This window comes from Polypterus senegalus, chromosome 9, assembly GCF_016835505.1.
Source record: "Polypterus senegalus isolate Bchr_013 chromosome 9, ASM1683550v1, whole genome shotgun sequence".
NCBI classification, from domain to species: domain Eukaryota; kingdom Metazoa; phylum Chordata; class Cladistia; order Polypteriformes; family Polypteridae; genus Polypterus; species Polypterus senegalus.
In genome coordinates this window covers 70,839,870-70,861,848 of record NC_053162.1, presented here as the reverse complement: position 1 = coordinate 70,861,848, position 21,979 = coordinate 70,839,870, and the positions used below count along the sequence as shown (strand labels likewise).

Genomic DNA, 21,979 nt, shown 5'->3' with positions numbered 1-21,979 from the left:
GCTCAGGACACTAAACTACAATGTGTAAAATATGAATCCATTTTCTTTTTCAACCCAGGTTAAGGCTGTTTTGAGGGAGGAACACAATACAAAAGATTATTGGCCAGCCTAACTTACAATTCTGGGTAGCAGTAAATGGTTCAGTTTCATCTTAAGTCTTATGACATTCTTGACAGTTGATTTGTCTTGTGACTGAAGAAAAATGGTCACTGTCCAGTGACACAACTGAGGTTGGAACTGACAGTTGGAGGTTTGAGATTGGGCTGGAGATGGGAAAGATGGATGTTTAGAGATTGTTTTGGGGCATGAAAGAAGCAACTGAACACAATGGACTGATATAAGTTTATTGTGTTATGTTAAATACTCTCCAAATGAGAAAACCAATATATTGAAGTGCAGTGTTAAAGGTAGATATCTTCAAATGGGTTAGTAGGATCAAGACATGCTGTCAGGTGAGTACACTGTTATTATCACCAAACTTTTTTTTTAGCTCTTTTTGTACTTATTTGACTCACCATCTTGCATTCTATTTTATTCATATAGTAGCTTTAGCTCTAAAAAATTAGTTATTGTATATGTGCAGTATCATTCAGGTCTATTCTTCTTATAGCCCAGGTCCTCACTGGACATTTTAGTTCAGCTTTTCTCTGACTTTAAAAATCATTTTATATTTTGTTGACTCCTGAGTGGCTCCAAACATTGGAGTAGGGTCTGGCTCTCCACATCCTTGTGGCCATATAAAATGAAAACGACGTAACAGTCCCACCATGAAGAAGAAAATCTCCATCTTAGCAAGAGCTTCTCCCAGACAAAGCCGTAGACCTGAATGAGGCAAATTGTACCCATTAGAATTGCTTTGACTAAGTAACATTACTACTAAACTACTCACAGTTGTATTAGAGCTAGTCCATACCAGAAATAGTGGTAAATAGGTCCAAAACCCCTAAGTTGAAATGGAATGATGGCCTGGCTAGAATTAAACCTATACTGACATGAACTGGGTTACCACATTGAACACATGCTGCATAGAAATAAAAGGATCATGAAATGTGAAATCCATTGTAAATTGTATGTTTCCATGTCATTTATTGTTTTAGAATATTTACTTTTATATACTTTTATTCATTGAACAATTAAACATTTCTAAATAATGCTTTAATTTACAATATTAATTGAATTGCCACCCATTTTCTGGCACAGAAATTCCAATACAAAGATGCTGGGAGATGGTTCAGTAGATAAATGGATAAATCCTGTAGTAATACAGCAGTTGGAACCTAACCTGACAGCATTGGCACAAGACTGAAATCAACCCAGGAAAAGGTGCTCATCCATTGACGTATACATGCTTTCACACACATTAAGCTGATTATGAGCCGACAATCAGCTTCTTTCAAGTCTTTTAAACATGTGAGATGACCTTTATTATCCAATTTCAAATTTGTTTCAAGTCATTTTATATTTGTTTATGAACTGACCCACGTCCTAGGCCATGATTGATTAAAACTCTGTAAAAACACCCACTTATCCATCTTTACATTATGGGAAGAGAGCCCTTCATTTAAAAGACTGATTTCATTTATTTATTTATTTTATGCATTGTAAGTTCACATTGCAACATTTTCAGTTCTTTTTAAAACTGTTTCTATTTCTTCAAGAACAGATAGTTTCAGTAACAAATAAAACACAAAAGAAAATTTAACCAATCTTTAATAAAACTCCACTCCCTTAAAACCTTCTGAGACTTAATACAATTCAAAAGCATCTTCTCAGAGCTCACTTGTTAGAGAGGAACAGTGGCTAACATATTTGAAACAGAAGCCCCAGAGGGAGAAAACCTAAGGCATTAGTGAGAGAGACACTTTTAATGATGTTTATTAGTGTGAGATATGAGACTTGCGTGTTAAGGCAGTTGATTCTAGAAACTGAAGGGACAGGATGTTCTGTTCTACATGGCACACCCTCTCTCTCTGCTTGGTTTACTTGTTTAATGAACTGACTTTCGGTTTTAGGCCCTGCGATTTGGAAAAGAACATTTGTGTTCACATGTTGATTACCAGGATGGTGTTTTACTGGAAGATTGAAAGGCTGCAATTGAATTAAGCAACTAGTGAGCCTGGAATTTGTGTCTTTATGTCTACAGAGCCATTACAAAGGAGTGTGATCAGTAACCAATGTCAATCTGTGCCCCCAAAGTAATAATGGAGTCTTTCACCGGCATATTTTGTCACCAGATAGCCTTTTCAGTCGTTCAATAATTATGCTCTCTAGGAAATAATTCACAGTTTAAATATTGGATTTTTTTAAATGTTCATGTTTATCTAAGACTGCTCCCAAACTGGACGAGCTGGTGTTTGTCTGAAAATAAATCATTTGAGAAGTCCAGGTTTTCTAGAACAGGGAAAGAAGACAGGGCTTTTTATATCTGTAAAATCTTTTTCATAAGCATCAGTCCAAACAAACAAACCTTTGTCATATCAGTTAAAAGGACAGCAAAAATTGTTACAATAACCAGCCATAATAACCTGCTGCCCAAGGAAGCCAGAACCTTTTTCTATGTTTCTGAATGAGGATAGACAAGTATCTCACCTATTTTTGCATCCTCTAAGCTGTCCTGCATTATCTAAAGGTGTATTAAACCCATCATTGCTATAGATTACTACATTATCAATATACAGTATTTGCTGGAAAATTCAGGGTGAAGGGAGTAATATCTGATCTATCATAGGCTGAAATGTTAAGGGTGTGGCATGGAGCCCAAATAGAAGCTTTATAAATTCGTACAAAACCTCTGGGGTGGACAAGGCAGTTTTCTTACAACTGGTTTCCTCAAGAGGCACCTTCCAGTATCCCCTAGTTAGATCCAAAGTAGAGATGTCCTGTAAGATACCTGGCTTAATTTTTTCTAACAGCTCATCTACATGATGCATTGGATATAAAATCAAATGTAGAATCGTTGTTTGAACGTCTAAATTTAAATCTATGCAAAAACAGAAGGTTCCACCTGGTATTTTGATCATAGCAATTGGATCACTGTATTTACTCCAGTTTTTTTGGCAAATGACACCTAATTCAAGCATTTGCTTTACCTTTTGGTGAATGGCTATCCTTTGAGATTTAGAAATTCTGTATGGACATTTGTAAATCTGTTAAATGTTTGTTAAGACGAGTTTTTCAAGATAAAGCTAAAAATAAATCCTTTTTTTTTTACATAAATATTTGCCATATTTTAAAATATGAACATGTAGTATTTGAATTGGTTTGCATTGTCCAGGTACTCTAACTTTATAATTTACAGGACTTATTCATTCCTCAGCATAGACAGGACCTTCCCATTTCATTAAAAAGTTGTTTTTTGTCATCCCAAATGATCCTAACACCTGATTTCCTTTACAGAGTTTACTTTTTTTAATCATACAGATATTTTTGTATTTCTTGCTCACATTGCAGATTAACTTTGGGACTTAGTCCCAATTTGGGGTAACCATTCTTTTTCCAAATGGCTTGTCCTTCCAATCTTCTTACCAAATCCTTAAGAAAATAAATATCACCTCTGAGCAACAAACTCATCAGTCCTATTGAAAGAGAAACTACATACAGCTTGCTGTGATTGAAAGAGAAACTACATAAAGCTTGCTGTGCATCACATTGACAACAGCCATCCAATCACTTCGATCCCAGTGCATCATTCTGGCAGTTCGCTTAAAGGAAAATAAGAAACACTCCAGGTCACCCGCAGCAGGAGTCTTTTTCTGTAGGAAATCTAAAGCACCCATCATGACCCTGGGGCACAGGTTTTCTTTGGCTCTGAGCCGAAGAGGTATTTGTGGAGCGTACTATTATTGTTGATCCATTTGTGCAAACCCTACTTCTGATGAAACTGTAGCATTTTGGATTCTGAGTTGCACAAATTAAATTAATGAATAGTTCTTTTAAAGAGCACTGTATTGAAATAAATAAAATATGGCATTTGTCAACCCTTATTAAGCATATTTGAACAGTCAGTTTAGGCTGGAAGACTGGAAATTTGCATATGTGACTCCAGTCTTGAAGAAGAGATACTAAAAATTATACAGATCAAAACGTCGTTACTTCTGTACCATGCAAAATTATGAAAACTATATTAAAAAATTTGAAAAAGTACCTGTATGAAAACAATATCCTAAATAACAGCCAGTATGGGTTTATGAGATGAAGATACTGCCAAACAAACTATTTGATTTTTTTTGAAAATGCAACTAGAAAGTATGACATAATGTACTTAAAAAGCCTTTAATACAGTACCACTCAGAAAAATAATTTTCAAACTACAAAATGTAGCACCAGAAATAACCTAACAAAACTGGATATCAAGATAGTCAACCGACAGGATATATAGAGTACAGATTAGAGGAGAATACTGCATGTGGAGTGAGGTTATCAGTGGAGTCCCTCAGAGCTCTCTCTTTGGATCATGTCATGTTCTGATTTATATAATGATATTGATTCCAGTATAGTTAGTAAATTTGTGAAATTTGAAGATGAGTCTAAAATTTGACAAGCAGCAAACACTAAGGAGGCAGCCAAAATATTTAAAAAGACCTGGGCGAGCTGCATAACTGGGAAAACACTTGAAAAATGTGCTGCATGTGGGTAAAAGGAACATCAATCATAAATAGAAGATGAGACACTGTCCTACAGGAAGAAATCTCTGAAAAGAATTTAGGGTTTTATTTTAACATGCTTTCATCATCTAAGCCAGGCATGTCAAACACGCGGCCTGCAACAGAAATATGTGTGGCCCGCATGACAGATCCTAGATAGCACTGAACTTGTACAAAATGATTACTATCATTTGTGATTGAATCATTCTGCATCTTACTTATTGACTTTTCTTATTTCTGCCTTCTGACAAAGGTGCGTTTTCCCATGGCATTACGGTACCAGAAACGTCATATGCTAGTATAGCCACGAGCCTTTGACCAAAGTTAATGAGCTGCAACGCCACAACTGAAGTGCTAGGCTGCAGCAGGGGCGGCCTTAGGCAAGTGCAAACTGTGCACCTGCACAGGGACGCCAACTCCCAGGGGCCGCCACGCCAATACATATTGAATATAAAACAGAAAGATAAAATAACGACACAGCTGACGCCAATGTGGCTGAAAAACATTGTGTTTCTTGTTAATTAGTACGCTGTATTTACTAATGTCGCTCGAGTCAGAGAATATCATGGGCTGCCACTTGGTTTTCAAGTTACGGACACACGCGTATAGAAACTTGTCATGAGCACGAGGTGGCTATGCAGTGTCTGCAACGGACGTGGCCATCCGCCGTACATAAGATACCATATTGACATTTTCGGGTGAAGGGACCACAGATTCTTACTCTGACCAGGGCTGCCCCTGCGCAGGCTACACTACTGGCTGGGCTGCTGAGACAGGCCACTGGGCAGAACTGACCATCACGAGTAGTAATAGCCCACATATTTTCACATTTTTTTTGCTCTAGTTTTATGTAATTTTGTGCTAGTATTGTAACGAACAGTTAGTGCAGACTACAGCTGAAGATCTTAAGTGGACGCGAGAAGTTGATGACTTGTTTATTAACATATTTTTGTGATTTTGAGCTTGTAAAATTAGTGTAGGTCAGGTGGCTTTTTGCATATCAGCTTATTTTACAATATAAACTTTGAAGTAAACTTAGTAAAGTAAAATTTGATTTTTGGAGGATTTATTTTCCAACTTGAATGACTGAACAATGAATTCAGTGAGCGTTTTCGTGGTTTCAGTTCACACGAACAGGACTTTGCGCTGTTCTCTTACAACATTGAAAATGCTCCTGAGAATATCCAACTGGAATTGATTGAACTGCAGTCAGATTCTGTTCTGAGGGCAAAATGCAACGAAGTTGGTGTGCCAGGCTTGTTTGCTTACCTGCCACCCTCGTATGTGCAGATCCATAAGTTGGCATCGAGAGTACTGTCTATGTTCGGAAGCACTTACCTTTGTGAGCAATTGTTTTCGTTAATAAAAGCTTCCTGTCAAGCACCTTTCATCCCTCATAAAAGTTGCAGCTGCACAAGATTTCAAGCCTGTTATTGATGAACTGGTCACTAACAAGAGATGCCAAGTGTCGGGACAAAAGAAATAGATCTCACACTGTAAGACTCCTATATAATATAATGAATATAACATAATAATATAAGGACCTAGCAAAGAGACTAAGACTCTTAATTGTACGCTGTTGTACGGAGCTTGTATGGAAATAAATAGCTTTTCTTTTAACTTTAAACTTTAAGTGTTACATTTTTTAAAGTTTTCAGTATAGGAAAGAAAGCTACAGTAACTTTGTATAATAGTATAATAGTATTTGTTACAGTGCGGCCCGCTAACACACGTATGGCAGTTGAAGCGGCCCACCAATAATAGTGAGTTTGACATGCCTGATCTAAGCAATGTGCAGAAGCAATTGAAAAGGCAAGTAAAATGTTATCTTATTTCATAAAAACTGTTTAACATAAAATGAGGGACCCTATGCATGGACTATATAATACTCTAGTGAGACTGAGTCTGGAGTATTGTCTACAGTTCTGGTCACCATGCTACAAGAAAGTCATAGCAGCACTTGAAGCTTTGTAGAAGAGAGCAACCAGGTGCAACCCAGGACTTAAGAACATGTCCTACTGCAGCAGATTCAGAGAATTAAATCTGTTTAGTCTCAAGCAGAGGATACTGCATAAGGACCTAATCCAGGTCTTCAGAATCCTCAAAAGCATTAATAAACTAGATTCAGCAGAATACTTTAACCTTAAGCGTGAATCACTTACTCAAGGACACCAATGGAAGTGCATTTAGGAATGAAGGTATGAAGCCCTTCTTTACTCAGAGAGTTATACAACAAACTGCCAAGACATGTAGTTGAAGCAAAAACCTCAACAACCTTTAAGAAGTATCTGGAAGAGATATTGAGACACCATAGCAATTAGCTAAACAGGCAAGCCTGATGGACTGAATGGTCTATCATCGTTTATCACATTTTTATGTTTGGAATAATCCAGAAATGTGCAAGATTTGAAGATACACGTTTATCAATATGATAATAATAAATATAGATCAGTCATTTCTAGCAGTAATAGCCATCTACAACATAAGTAATGTTTTGGCTATATTTCTAAATCAATTTCATAGTACCTTTATTAACATATGTCTATTTATGTCAACAACCTGATGACCATGTTTTCATTTTGATGGAGTGAATAAATCCATCATCCTCTATTCTTCTATTCTTATTTTTTCTGTTGTGTATGTTTTAGCTTTTACAATTCATCATCAAAATAGGACTTTTTATGTGTGTTCTTTTTGATATAGGATTAAAGTAATAAACAGTCCTGTATATGTTAAATATAAAAGAAATATTTAGGTTGTATTCGTTCATTGAATTGGTCAGGGATACCTCAGTACTTCGCTGTTTATTTCACACATTATCTAAACATCAGTGGTTTTCAAAATGTAAAAATATGAATGGTGCTGTGGGTTTACCTGCAGAGAAGGGCATGAATGCCTCTGGTTTGATAAACTCTCCCTGGCTATTCAGGAAGTTAGATGGATTAAACTCGTATGGAAATTTCCACTGAGTCTCTTCATGGAGAACTGAAGAGAGATTGGCAATCACAGTTGTGTTCTGGAAAATAAAGAAAAGTAAGGAAACATAATAGAAGTGCAACAAAATGAAATGCAATGTATAAGTAACAAAATAAATACATAGACCTACTTAAGAGCAGATACAGTACTTTTGATTTAGAAAAGTATATCAACATTAAAACTACAGTACCGACACATATTAATAATTGGTAAATACAACACATAATCTCACCACATAAAATAAACTAATTTATTTACCATTAAAACACCAAAAGAAATAAATCAACAAAATATAATAGACAATAAATTGAAGCAATTCCATCCATCTCTGTCTGCTGAATTTTCATTTTCCTCTGTTAGATTACAGGGAGCAAATCCCTGTTGTCTTAGTTGCAAGGCAGGAACCATCACAGGACAGACTCGCTGAGATTCACAGAGCCAACTATAAAGTCACCAACCATCATAAGTGGCCTTCTTTTAAGATTTTGGAAGGAACACTGGAGAACCCAGAGAATGCTCAGGAGGACAAGGAGAACTCCATGCACAGAGTTACACAACCAGGAATCAACTCTATGTCCCAGCACATGTCTTAATATCTTTAACATTTTTCATGTATTACTGACATTGTGCCAGGAAAAATGGTTGCTTCTCTATTTTCAGCATTTGTGAAGTTACTTTTGTATTTGTGTGTTTTTTAAATGTATATTTATAATTGGTTGTTTTTATTTTGGGTAGTATTATATTTTTATCAGTCCTCATTTTGTTTTGTTTTTTCTAATTTCAGGTTTGTGGTTCCTGCAGCTTCCGTGCAACTGTAGTGCTCCAGTCATGTTTCTCAGCTCAATCATTGTCTGTGTGGAGTTTGCATATTTTTCTAGTGTTCAAGGGAGGTTTCCTGGAACTGCTCCAGTAGCTCTCCTCACATGTCCATAATGTTAAATAGCAGCAAAAACCTGGCCTGGTGCAAATGAGTGTGCCGTGCATGGATTGCTTTCCTAGTCGGGGCTGCTTCCTCTATTGCACTTGAAACTGTCTGAATAGACTTCAGGTCCCAGTGACCCTGTAATTATAAAATAAGGTAAGAAAAAGGAATGAATGACTTATTTTTTATTTTTGATTTGCTTTCTTTTAGAATCTTCATTTTTTTAAGTGTGTTCCTGATGATTAAACACACCTGAAAAGATGACTTTACTGTTATATTTTTAAATTATACTTAGGGATATATCTAATTACGCTTTTATATCTGCAAAACTGTTTTGATTGTTTGAATAGTCTTGTTTTGCTATAAATGTTTAGTTATTTCATTTTGGTAACTTGATCATTTATTTACATGTAGATCATTTGTGTTTAGTTTCCATTGGTTTGTTTAAGTGCTTTTGAAAATATACCTTTCTTTCTACAATGTAATGAAATGTGGATATGAATCTGTTTATGACCTCCTAAATCTTGTGCTCATCGTCCAGTATTTTCAGGCCTTTGAGAATATTATAATTTCAAGTTTAAATTCATCCAGATGAAGGCCTAGATTGCACATGGCCCAACAATATAAAATCCTAACCAAACAAATTAAATTTTCACCCATTGCTGTATGCATAATACAGTATTATAGGCATCTCCATGTCATGTCAGCTTCTATTAATACTATCTTTCTTAGGTGTTGTTATTTATTCCAGAACAATGTCATAATTAGAATATATTTTCAAGGTTAACGACATCTTGAGGTTATTTCCAATATGCAGTGCAATTTTATAAATGTTCATTTGGAGCCCCAGGACCTCATGTATACGCCTGGAAACATGTGTAAGGCATTTCTGGTGCAAAACACAGGATTTATAAAACACAAACTTGGCATATAAATTGGCATAAAATTATGGCATATTTTGACAATCCATAAGTCGTATGCAGACTTTTTGCTGTTGGCATTTTAGTGATTCCAGGCGTCAGGACAATGAAATGAGCAGAAAATCTTGTTTCATTGAGCATTTCAATGGCACATCAGTCATTTTGACATTTTTGCACTGATTATAATATTGTTCATTCACATATTTTCTCAAACCAGCTGTCTTCAATGTGGGTAACAATGCCTAATGCATGTGCTTAATGTTAATTGCCTTAGTCTGTAGCCAATCTATTTTGTCTACAAAAAGGGTGTGTTGCGTGTTGTACAACTTAACTGTCAATGACAACATGAAGAGATAGTGTAAATACTGAAAAGCGCCAGTTAACAAAAAGCCTATGGTTGTTAAAACACGTAAAAAAACATGGATTGTGTGATTTCTGCATTATGGTCACTATAATGTAGGCTCCAATTCAGGACACAACTCCAAGAGGGCATCTCTAAGAATTCTTAATTGGCTTTATAAGCCGGTCATCGTCATTAGGCCAAATAAAACATTATGCTCCCTGAAAACTTCCTCCTTGAGTAGCCTGCCAATGCCAATATCCTCCAAAAAATGTAATGCTGTCATAGCCATTATGTCCTACAACAGACAGCACAATTTCTACAATCTTTCTTTCAGGTGGTAGTGTGTGCCTTCTCAAAGCCTGGCTCCTTCCACTATGCACCACCCCACAAACACCAAAAGAGAGAAGATATAATGAAAGTCGCTCCCATACACAGTTGGTGATAGAATGGATCAATGGAGCATTGGAAGGCAGATGGCAGTGTTTGAACTTGTGGGACACACTGTTGAATAGGCGCACAAAGGTTTGCTGCATTGCAATGACTTATACAGTAATTTACAGCACAGCATAAAAAATGTCTCTGCCACCTTACATAAGTCAAGATGAACGTGTGGATGATTCAGACCCTGTGTCTGAGGTCATCGAAGCAATGACAAATCAAAAACATTTGGATGTTGTAAAATGACTGTAAAATGAATTACAGGTATATGTAGTATAAATTTGATATTTACTTGGGAAATTATTTTGGTTTTTTAAGTGCAATAAGACTGTTCTTGATATCTCACCAGCTTTAATTCATCCTATGTGCTGTGGTGGTCTAAGCACTGCATGATGGCAGTATTGCCATTACTCTAATCATTCAGCTGCTCCTACTCTTCATTTCTTATTTTATTTGTAACTCCCGCAAAGGGTCCAGCAAAAACAATGTTCAGTTAGTAATACTTGATGTTCCATTTTCTGTGTTCTGTAATTAAGAAGTCACTCGGGAACAATGCCAAATTAATGAGTTAATTAGATCATAAATATTTAGAAAAGATATTTTTATGCCATATATTGTTATGCCATAAATAAGAACATGCATACTTATTTTTAAGTTGATTTCAGATTTCTGAAGATACATGGCATGGCATATAGCATATGCATGGTTTCATAAATTAGATTTTTTTGTGTATGTGCCATTTTCGCCTTTTGATTATAAACACAATTTTAGTATGGAATCTACACAAGATTTTATAAATGAGGCTCCAGATGATTTGCAGAAGCTTAAAGTATATAGTGGTGCAGAGGTTACTGTGTCCTTGTGAATTCACATGCTTTCATATCAACTTGACTTCACTGGATCATCCCAAAAAATGTAGGCACTTTGTACAGAATGATGTAAATGCTGAGATGCAATCAGTTTCCTACCTTGGGAAGCTTGTACCCACACAGGTGTGTCTCCTTGGTGGTTGCGTGAAATACACCTAGAGGTACAATATCAGCAAAGCGCTGAATCTCATGAATTGTAGCTTGTATGTAGGGCATTTTTAGTCTGTCCTCAAAGTTGAAGTCTTTGTTTTGCCCAAGGACAGTGTCAATTTCTTGGTGGCACTTTGCTAAAGAAAAAAAGAAATGATTTGCCATTACATTTTAATATTAGCTTCTAGGATCCAGCTGACCCATGCAGTTTTACAGAGGAGGTCAATACGCTTGTTTTGCTAAAGACATTCAATTTTTTCTTTTTTGTACCCACTTCCAGTGTGGGTCTGTGGGGTGGTGGAGCCCATTCAGGAAGATTCAGAAACAAGGTTGAAAATTATCCTTATTAGAGGTCTACTCAATAACAGTGCACACTCCCTTAAGCTCTCTCATTACTTTAAAGTCACTGGTTAATCTAAATTAAATATGTTTTGAATCAGAGAAGAAACTGGAATACCTTATGAAAACATAGGATGACATTCCATGTACTCTCCTTTATTGAAATACTGTACCTGAGTTTGGGAAATACATTGATCAAAATTGTCTAAATTTTCAACATAAGTGCATATAACTTACAGGTGTGCAAGTATTGGGGATGGGATTTATGTGGCCTAGCATTCACTGTGGCTAGGTTCCACTGAATTTCTTAGAGCTACTATTAATATCTCTATCAGCTGAGGCAGATATAATCCACTATAATTGTTTTTGGCAGATATCAGTTCTTACCTTGAATATCTGGATGAATCATCAAATACAGGATGGCAAACCTTAGTGTACTTGACGTGGTGTCTGTGCCAGCAGCAAATAAGTCAGTCAGAAGTAAGGTCAAGTTTTCATTATCAAATGAGGACTGCTCATTTTTTCTCTAGGGTAAAAAAAATGTGTGTGTATATATTTATAGTATCCAAGATTGATGAAATTTAAAACATCTTTTTTTCCAGACAGTCTTATTCATATTATAATAAGTTTGCTGATTTTTGCACGTGGTTCTGAATTCTTGTCAACTTTATTTGAGTTTTCAATTTCACATATTGTAACATATGCTCCTACACCACACCAGACCATGTACCACAAAAGAGTGGTAGATCCAAGACACAAAGCACCATTTTACAAAATAATATATATACCGGCAAACATAAAACAATAATATACTTCTGTTTTTGTGGTAATACATTTATTTTAGCCTTAGTATAACATAGCTTAGGTGAAGTGAGCCTGTTACAATAAACATTCTCAAGTTAAAGACTAGGATTAGCTTTGGCTCGACTGGCTAAAATAGTTACTGTTTGCTTTCTTTGTGAAGAGCAAGACCTAAGTTAAAAGATGTTTTCCCACAGCAGAAATTTTATTTTCTGGAATCAATTAGGGTCCTCTATGATGTGGGTCCTGGGCCACTGTGAAAGTTAACCTACTAATCTAGTTCCACCTGTATCTATCCCTGTGGTGATACTTGCTAGTTTGGATCAATATTTCACCAGCATCTCCATAACATATAAAAAACAATTTAAGGAATTTACCCCTAACCCTTGATGATTTTAGGGTATGATGGGAAAGGGATCTTTCATTAAACATTTCAGAAAAGGTGTGGAATTCAACCAGTTACTTAATAAGTTCTAGTTCATCATACACTGACCAGTAATTCAATTAAAATTATTTCACTGCTTACATAAATTCTGTCTTAAAACATACCCAGTGCCAGATCCAACCTGTGAATGATGTCATCAAGCGTCAGCATAACTAATTCATATGTTTTGGAAATATCCTAAAATCAAACTGTTTTGACTAATAATTTTTGTTTCTTTTGGATAGTCTTGAATTTAAAATGACTTCTAATCCTTGAATAACAATATGTGAAGTAATACTAGAAGCAGTTAAAGAATTCTTTGAAAAATCCTATACCACACTATTTACACAAGACTAATTTTGTCAGGCTAGTTGTAAATCACCTTTTATTATTCAGTTGAAAAGTGACAATCTATAAAATTTCACGTTTAAAGAAAAAATCTAATTCTTTTAATGAGAACCTGTTCCATTTTTTTTCAGAATTTAGAAAGAATTAATTAATGTAATAATAAGCTTATGCTGAACCTTTTTTATTTTATTTGCCATTTTATTTTGCATTTAAAGCCATTATACACTTCTTATTCTTATTATACAGCAAACTTAATTGCTGAATTTTATGGATTGTTTTCAGAATATATTATTGAACTTGCTGTTTTTTCTTGATTGGATAATGTTTTGTAATTGCACTTTGTTATTTAAATAAATTACCATAATTAATGAATTTCACATTGTACCTCTATGCTAGGTTTTCACATACCTTCTCCATTTCTTCTAGGTAGCTGTCAATGATGTCTCTTACTTCCCCTATTATTCTTGTTTTCTTGTGCTCTTCAACTATGGATTTAAAGAATGATTTATACTTGAATGCGTTGTTAATCACTTTCCGATAAGGGAGGGGTAGAGGACGAATAATGGGAAAGGCATCATAAAGCTTGAAATGGGGAAAAGAAAAATAAGTAAAGGTTCAGCTAACAAAAAAAAAAGCTTTACACTAAAAGTCATGCAGTCTTACTGAATGAATGCTATGATTGTGTAACTAGATTGTGTGAGAACACGGAGTACTCTGCCTTATGCCAAAGAATATCTCATGCTACTCCGGGGATTCAATATTTTCAAAACAGTTTTATGATAAAGAAGGTCACATTGTACATCTGTACACATATAATTCTAACTTGTTCTACTACTTCCAAACTAATAATATGGTTGCGTAACTAACATGTAATGTTGAGATTCAAAACTATTAATTGCCCAGAGTGTAATTTCAAGAATGATACATTATATCTATTTTAGTGGTGCATTTACATGCCCTGAAAATACAAACTCAAAACTGTTATCTACTAGTTGTGTTATGTTTGTAGACAATTATACCTTTACTTTGCTAGTAACTTGCTTTATGATAATAATGTACAGACTGAAGAGAGGTAGTCTATATTTATCTGTTAAACACCAAACAAACAATTCTGACACATTCATTTCAGTTCATTCATAGGTCAGTCTTTCCAGGGTCCTAATCTGCAATCTTTTGCTTTCAAAATGCAATTTAGCCTGCAGAGCTATAGAGAGGTTTTTAAATTATTTTTCTTCTTTGTGAGATGGTGGTAGAAGTCACCAAAGGGATTTCAAACTTCTAAAGTCAACGTGTCAGATATGCACATGGCAAAATTGTATCTCCAACTGGAACTGAGCCTTCAGGTTTACCCTTCCTTACTTTGGCATAGACTGGCAAGACAAGAAACGTACCTAGGTGGTAACCCAACAGGTTTCCTTTAGTGTTGAGTACTGATATCTCTGCTATCACACTTTTTCCTTTACAATGCTTTCCCCGTACTCCTTATAATATTGATTTTCAAAAAAGGTTTATCACAATCGTAGCACAGTAAAACATGTCTGAGCCAACCACATGTCAATTTTCTTTTTGATTTTAACTCCAAAATCTTTCTTAGCCATCATAAGGATCAAAAATAGTTAATACAGTTTACTGAGCTAAACATTTTTTTTTTACATACATAGACATCACTGCTTCACCCCATAACAGTCTTACCTTTTACATTATCTACCTTTGTATTATCTATTACATTTTACCTGTTCCTGTTACTTGATCTACCAACATAATAGGACCTTCTATGATAAAAGACTATCCCACTTCTTACACTAATGTAACAGGTACAGAACCACTGCACTATGTCTGCTGTTGGTTTTTCTGTAACCTCACATGTTCAAGCCACTCTTCTTTAGATTTTATCCTCAGTGCACCACACATTGAAACATTGAACCTCTTTAATGCTCTTCTGGTCTGTTAAGTCATATAGATAGGACAGTGTTGCTAAGAACTAGTAGCCATGTTCTGTTGTTTTTGTGGACAGAACTTAAGCACAGTGAAAGGTAACAGAATCTGAAAACTCCTTTTTACAAACATTACCAAGCTCCCTCTTGATATGTACTCTTTTGTAACCTTGCGTATTTGATGTTTTCTCTCTTCTTATATTGCACCCTGGTTTTCAATATAACAGTCTCTGATATTGTATGTCACCCTATAGTGCAAAGTCCATATTTTCAAAGAGTGTCATTTATAATTAAGCCTTCCTAACATAATGGAATTTATCTGGAGAAAACACATTTATTTCTGCCTCTGCTTGTTATCCAAAAATATACCCACACTAACATTCCCCACCCCCAATGGCATTCTGCTCATTTTTTATGTAAAAAAAAAATCTTACCATGCCCCATGGCCCATTGATTAGTCGCAGATTCTCTGATAAATAATGGATCATTTGTTGAAAGAATATATCATTGTAACTGAAACGTTGCCCCACCATTATAGAGCAAATCACATTGGACATAGCATTGTGAAGGAGCGTGTGAGGACTCATAATCTGACCTGCAAAGGGACAAGAAGACCTTGAATGTATTTACAAAGAGAAACAGGGATAAGGCATTCATTTTCAACTTTTTTATCTCATTAAAATATTAAAGAAGTCCCACAAAAATAATTTGTTTAAATGAATGCATATATTATGGAATGATATGGAATCATTTTTTTGCATCTCTGAAAGATCATTTAAAAATAGGATTTGAAATATCATTCATTTTCAGAACTTGCTTGTTTAACTGCAGTGTTGCAGGAGACAGGGCTGCATTCCAGCTGTGCCGAGTACAAAACAGTAATCAGTTTGAATATCAGCACCAGCCAATTGTATGGCAATATCAGTCATACAGTATACTGTACAACCAATATATAGCTGCCAATGAACCATGCAAAACCTGAGCAGCTATAGGAAAATCTCTGAAGATGTGGTGAGAAAGACTTGTGTTTTTTGGTGTTATTGCTTGTGCTTCTGTTTTTCAAAGTCATTTGTCACTACTATTTAATTTCATGGCTGCTCCTTCCTCACTTTATCCTTTCTTTTGATGTGGCATTCTAATTATCTGCAGGTCTGACACTGTCAATCAATCCAACTTTTAATATATTGTGTAAAGATATTGGTGCTATGCTGGTGCATAGAATTTTTTAAACATTAATAAACTACGTAATTCATTGATTCACTAATTTTCTGAATTGAAGTTTTGAATGACTTGATTGTGTAGAGCTGCAGCTTTTTCCAGCAGCATCTGCTACAGGGTAAGAACCAAGGCCAGTCATCACTGAGCATATTCACACCCTTTCAGAGCTGGGGTGAGTTTCCCAAAAGCATTGTAACAAGAGAAATTTGTTAACTCCATTGTAAGATTGATAATTAATTTAAGAGTCTAGCTCAATCCTCAATACATTGTTAATAAAATAGCATATTCAATTTGTTGTAATCTATGTGCTTCTTGACCTACACGCTTCTTAAATGGGCTCCCTATTGAATACTAAGACTTGTGTTGAGATTATATGTTTTTCATGATGAAATGCATTTCATTCTATAAATAAATTTATTTAAGTAAACTTTACTGATAATAATTACAAATGTATAGGTTGATTCTGCCTTCTTTAAAAGTTTTGAAGAATCTTTTTTATAAGGTTGCATTTATATTCACTTTCATAGAGATTTATTATTTATTACAGTTGGTTATGTGGAGAAGCAGGAAGAAAGAAAAGGAAGGAAAGGAACTGAGAGTTGATACATTTGGATAGAGAGAAAGTCCACCTAGGATAACATTCTTCAAATTTTGTTTGACCACCACCTCACAAACCCAACACTTACCCATTACTAAAATTAAACCAATTGAATGTAATGGACACCTATTCATACACTCAGCCTCTTAAGGAGCCTCACTACATCTGCTGTAAAATATTAAATGAGCATGCAAGTATTTTCCAATAAGTAAGGAATTTTTACGAATACTGTGGCAAAGTAGTCAGGGAGTACCCATGATGTCTTCATCTGAGCCAGTCTGACAGTATGAAAAGGGAGGAAATGGAGAGTTTGTTGGTAGACAGATACTGTTTTAGCAAGTATCCCCTTCCCGCTTTCCTATTGACAGAACCTTCAGGTGGCGGAAGAAGAGAAGAGCAAGACAATACAATACAGTAAATCAACAAACCAGTACTGTGGTGGAATATAAGATATAGGCATAGCTAATGTATGCAGAAAAAACTCTGCTGCTGTCTGGTAATGAGAGTTTGTGTATGTGTGTTTTTGTACATTACATTATATTTGAGTTATTCTGTACAGTATATACTGTGGTACCCGGATGGGGGAGTTACCCAGCCGGGGCGCCCGAGAAGAACGGAGGAGGACTTATGCCTCTTCCAGACCTCAAGGGGGCGACCGCCCTGGGGTCCGCGGGTAAAGAGCTGGAATGTTCGACCCAGTAGGGGCCCATGGTCACCGCCAAGGGGAACCCCAATACCTGGAGGACCCTGGACCTCAGCACTTCCGCCACACCAGGAAGTGCTTGGGGGAAGAGGAACAGGGACACCCGGAGTGCTTCCGGGGAGACAGTCGGCACTTCTGACACACTGGGGCATGTCGGTGGGAGATTGCCGGGAACACACCTGGAGCACATCCGGTGCAGGGGCCGTCTCCCTTCAGAGGGGGACTTGAGTCGGGTGGAAGAAAGACAAGGTCTGTGGAGGACAGAAGGAGGCGGTCTGAAGAGACAGAGAGAGAAGGCATTGTGTTCGCCTGGACTGTGTGGTATTGGGGCTTTTGAGCTGACTTTTGTAAAATGGAAACCCTCAATAAATGTGTCTGGGGTGGTTACAACGTGTCTACCTGTCTGTGTCCGGGTCATATTCCACAATACATTTGTAAGGAATTTTGAATACATAATTGAATCTATTTACTTAATTTAAGGATACATGAATATTTCATACATTTCCACCAGGGTGTTCAAGTGGTGACTATGTGTCCAAAAGACACTGTTGTGTAGGCTTATTCTTCTCTTTTATAATTTCCTTCAATCCATCCATCTTTCCAGGCTCTTAACCCATTACCACAAGGCAGGGTCATGGAACGCACTCACACCCACGCATAGGGAATAGGGCCATTTAACAATGCAAATTTATTTATCCTGCATGTCTTTGAATTAGGAAACAGGAGCACCCAGAGGAAACTCCGATGGGGAGAACATACAATCTCCTTGCTTCCAACACCCCTTTCTCGATGTATTATTTCACTCACTGTTGTTTCTTGCAGTTGAAACAGATACTGTGTACCTTAGTAATGTAAACCACGACACTCTGTCTTCAAAAGAATGGACTTTTTTTTGTCCATCATTTTCCTGTGTTAATGTCAGAAAGAATTACGTTTGATTTTGTGTTATATGCTCTGCCATAGTGTATTATTAAATTATGATGTTAGGTTTACCTTATATTACTTTTCACAACTTTTTCTGTACCACTCTTGGATTACAGTGTCACCTTAATGAAATTATTGCAAATCAACTGTTTTCTAATTGACTTATGATGCTTTTTTTAGGCGACTGTAAAAGGATAGTTAACTAAGTAGCGCCCTCAAACGTCACGCATAGTTTAAGTCTGTGCATCATAAAGTTACTCATTAATTGCAAAGATTCACCATTTTCGGGAAACACTCCCATATTTACTTTACAATTAATATTCGTCCTAACTTACACATGTTTTTGAATTAAAAAAAAAAAGGGAGTACATGCTAACTTCAGACAGAATATTCCCTAGGTTGGGAATGGAGTCAAGATGACTGTGATACTGTTTTGCTCAAGTCATTCATTTTTCTTTGCATTTTCATCTTTTTTTATTTGTGATTTCTTTATTTTTCCATTACATTTTTATTTTTATGTATTTGTTTTGTCCTTTGGAGCCAATGCATTAAAGTTCACAAAAGTTGATTCATTCAATTTATGACATTGAATACATACATTCTTTTTTTTCTGCAGACCAGCAGAAGTGTTCATTTGTACCTACCTTTGTACTGTTCTAGGCTCTCTGTCAGGTGTGCAACCTCTTCCTGAATCCTGGCCTCCATTGATTTTTTGCCTAAGCCAAAATTGCGCAATGCACTGACAGCAAATCGTCTCTGCTCCTTCCAATGAGTGCCGTAGTTGGCAATGATCACTCCTGGCAGGACGAAAAATTGCATTGAGATGGAAATGAGAAAAAAAGGTGAGTGTACTGTCCAGTAAGTCAAACTCATTTGTAATTTGCATACATTTAATGCCATTTCCTAAAACTGGGAATTCCCAATTGATCTCACCTAACAATTACAAAGACTATTTCATCTTTATTCTGTAAAGAGCCCTTTCGTCACTATTTGAATTTTATTTTTTTACACCTGGCAATGCATGCATTCCTTGTAATTGTTGTCATGTGAATTCTGCATAAGATTGACTTTCTTTATGGTAGAATAAAAAGTACTTTTTCACATACAATAGAATTGCATTTTTCAAGCTGCTGATATGTATACAACTCAAGCACATACCTTTATATTCAGTAACATCGTTGACTAAGAGACCCTGAGGTCTTCCAGCAAATTCAACTGCTTGTGTGACCAGAGCCTCTTTTACTGCCTGCAGCCCGTGGAGGATTACAACAGGAGTGCTCCCAATAAACACACTGTAGACATTTCCATATGTCTCCGAGAGCTGCTTACAAATGGCAAAACAAATGTTACACCAGACATTTGCAAGCTTGTAATAATTTAGCATCTATAAGAGATGTACATATGTTTAACACCAGAACTTTACAAACTTCAAATACTTTCCCATCTATAAGAGATGCACTTATGTTTAAGAAAATACCAATAAAACTAAAGAAGCCATAAAGCACACATGCAGATTGCTGCTTTGTCCCGCTCTTATTTTTCTTGGTTTCATATGAATATCTTAAAGGTATCAAAGGAAGGTTTTCATAAATGGTTGCTGTGGTTGCAGCCACAATCACAGATATGTTCAGCTTGTAGCTTTTGACACATTTCATGGAGAAATTCAAACAATCGTTATCAGAAAATCACACTTGCTTTTAACTTGAAATCACCAAAGGGGATCCACTGCACAAGCATTTTACCAGCCCAGTGCTACCACTACTCTGTAAAGAGAGCAATATACCAAAGTTCCATTTAAAACCATCAAACAACTTGGTGCTGTCCGCTCCCCTCAGAATTCTCCCTTTTACACTTTGGAATTCTTTAAAATGCAGGGCAGCGTTCAGTTGAATAATTAACTAGCAGAGCTTTATTTTTTATTTTACTATGTGTAAAGAAGTGTCTATTTATTGCTTTCAGGCTGCCAGACTGAGATATTGCTGTATTTAAAAAAAATTACCTCTACATAAACACATTGAAAATATATTGCAAATTCTTGATAGCTAGTCAGTGACAAGGATGGTGAAGAATACTTTTTCATTTTTTTCTTAACACACAATGAGTGTACTAGACAGTTACTTAATGTATTGTGGCAACCCTTTCTGTATCTTATGATGAGTGAGTTGTTGGTCTTATAAATCACCTTTAGCCTGCTTGATTTGAATCATTTGGCTCCAAACGTTTGTGTTTGATTAGAACAATCTTGACCACTGGATATTGATCTCAGATCTCCCATAGAAACAGAATATCATACACTTGATCTGTTGAAAAGTTAAGTTAGTACTTTCCACTTTCATTAATTTTAAAAAGAACCAATAATAAAGCTTTGAGTCAATCAATCTTTATATTATATAATGCCTTTCACTACATGCACCACACTAACATGCTTTACAGGTCATTAAACTAACAATATCATTTAAATCTGAAAAGCTGATTAGTGTGTTGATCTAGTAATAAAAAGTACAATTAGAAATAGCAATACCAGCCAAAAAGTATAATGCAGTACTGACAGCTTGAAGAGAAGTTTGGCTGAGAATATGAAGAAAATCTTTATTGCACCATATGAAACAACAAATAGTAGAACCCAGAGAAAGTGTAGCTCAGTAAATCACAGCAGTCTGTTTTAGAAGGTTAATCCTGCAGCAGCAGTTCTAGAAAGGAAGAGAAGTACTTTTGTAATTGTTCTCCTTCATCTGTCATTGTTTCATGTTGTGTATGGTGCCTTCAAAACATGTTTTAGTATTAAATGGAAAGATATCATTTACTGTAACATGTGTATAAAGAATGTCTCAAGTGTAGAGTGCTTAGCAAATGTAATACTTTACATAATTCTTTCCTAAATTGTTTTAAATAGTTGTTTTGATTTTTATCCTTAATAATAAACAAATGCTCTTACTATCTTTCATTCCAAATTATATTTGGTAAGTATTTTGCACTTTACCTTTTTCATATCTTTTAAGGGATTTCTCAAGTTCAGCTGTAGAATGTTTCCAAGAAATGGAACAGCTGGCGGTCCGGGTGGAAAATTTCTAAATCTCCTGGTTTTCAAAGCCTGAAACAGGGTGAAAATGAAAATGCATATCAGAAGCACAGTCACAAACATATTGAGCAACTGAGCTGGCGTGGCTCGGTTTCTTAATGCTTTGGAAGGCTGTGAAAGGTAGATAGCCTCTCCTACTTTCTGTACAAATTCTTATATAACTTTTTTTTGTGTGCTTCTCAAAGCAGGCTGCTGATTGGCTGTTTGGCTTAAGATAATAAATAGCTGATGGTGTAGAAGTAAAAAAAAACACATAAGAGGATTCTTTTTTTAAAAGTTCACACACTTTAAATATTTAGCACAACTCCATGGTACAGTTCAACAACAGTAAAACAAACTGTTCATGTTTG

General features: G+C 35.8%; 1 protein-coding gene across 2 annotated transcripts in view; it reads right to left on the bottom strand.

The window, feature by feature from the left end:
- Nucleotides 1-21,771, bottom strand: part of LOC120535404 (cytochrome P450 2D3-like) — a 25,246-nt gene extending 3,475 nt beyond the window's left edge. Inside the window, exons 1-9 of one of the 2 annotated variants that reach the window (XM_039763231.1) lie at nt 21,531-21,758; nt 19,709-19,871; nt 19,195-19,347; nt 15,542-15,702; nt 13,582-13,755; nt 11,988-12,126; nt 11,211-11,398; nt 7,518-7,659; nt 326-822 (exon numbers count right to left, since the gene is read on the bottom strand). In XM_039763231.1, coding sequence (XP_039619165.1) covers nt 632-822; nt 7,518-7,659; nt 11,211-11,398; nt 11,988-12,126; nt 13,582-13,755; nt 15,542-15,702; nt 19,195-19,347; nt 19,709-19,871; nt 21,531-21,692 — 1,473 coding nt within the window. In that variant the 5' untranslated portion in view covers nt 21,693-21,758 and the 3' untranslated portion in view covers nt 326-631. Of the gene's footprint in view, nt 1-325; nt 823-7,517; nt 7,660-11,210; nt 11,399-11,987; nt 12,127-13,581; nt 13,756-15,541; nt 15,703-19,194; nt 19,348-19,708; nt 19,872-21,530 lie in introns of those variants that run through there. The other variant, XM_039763232.1, reaches the window with a different exon arrangement.
- Between the last annotated feature and the right edge of the window lie 208 nt (nt 21,772-21,979).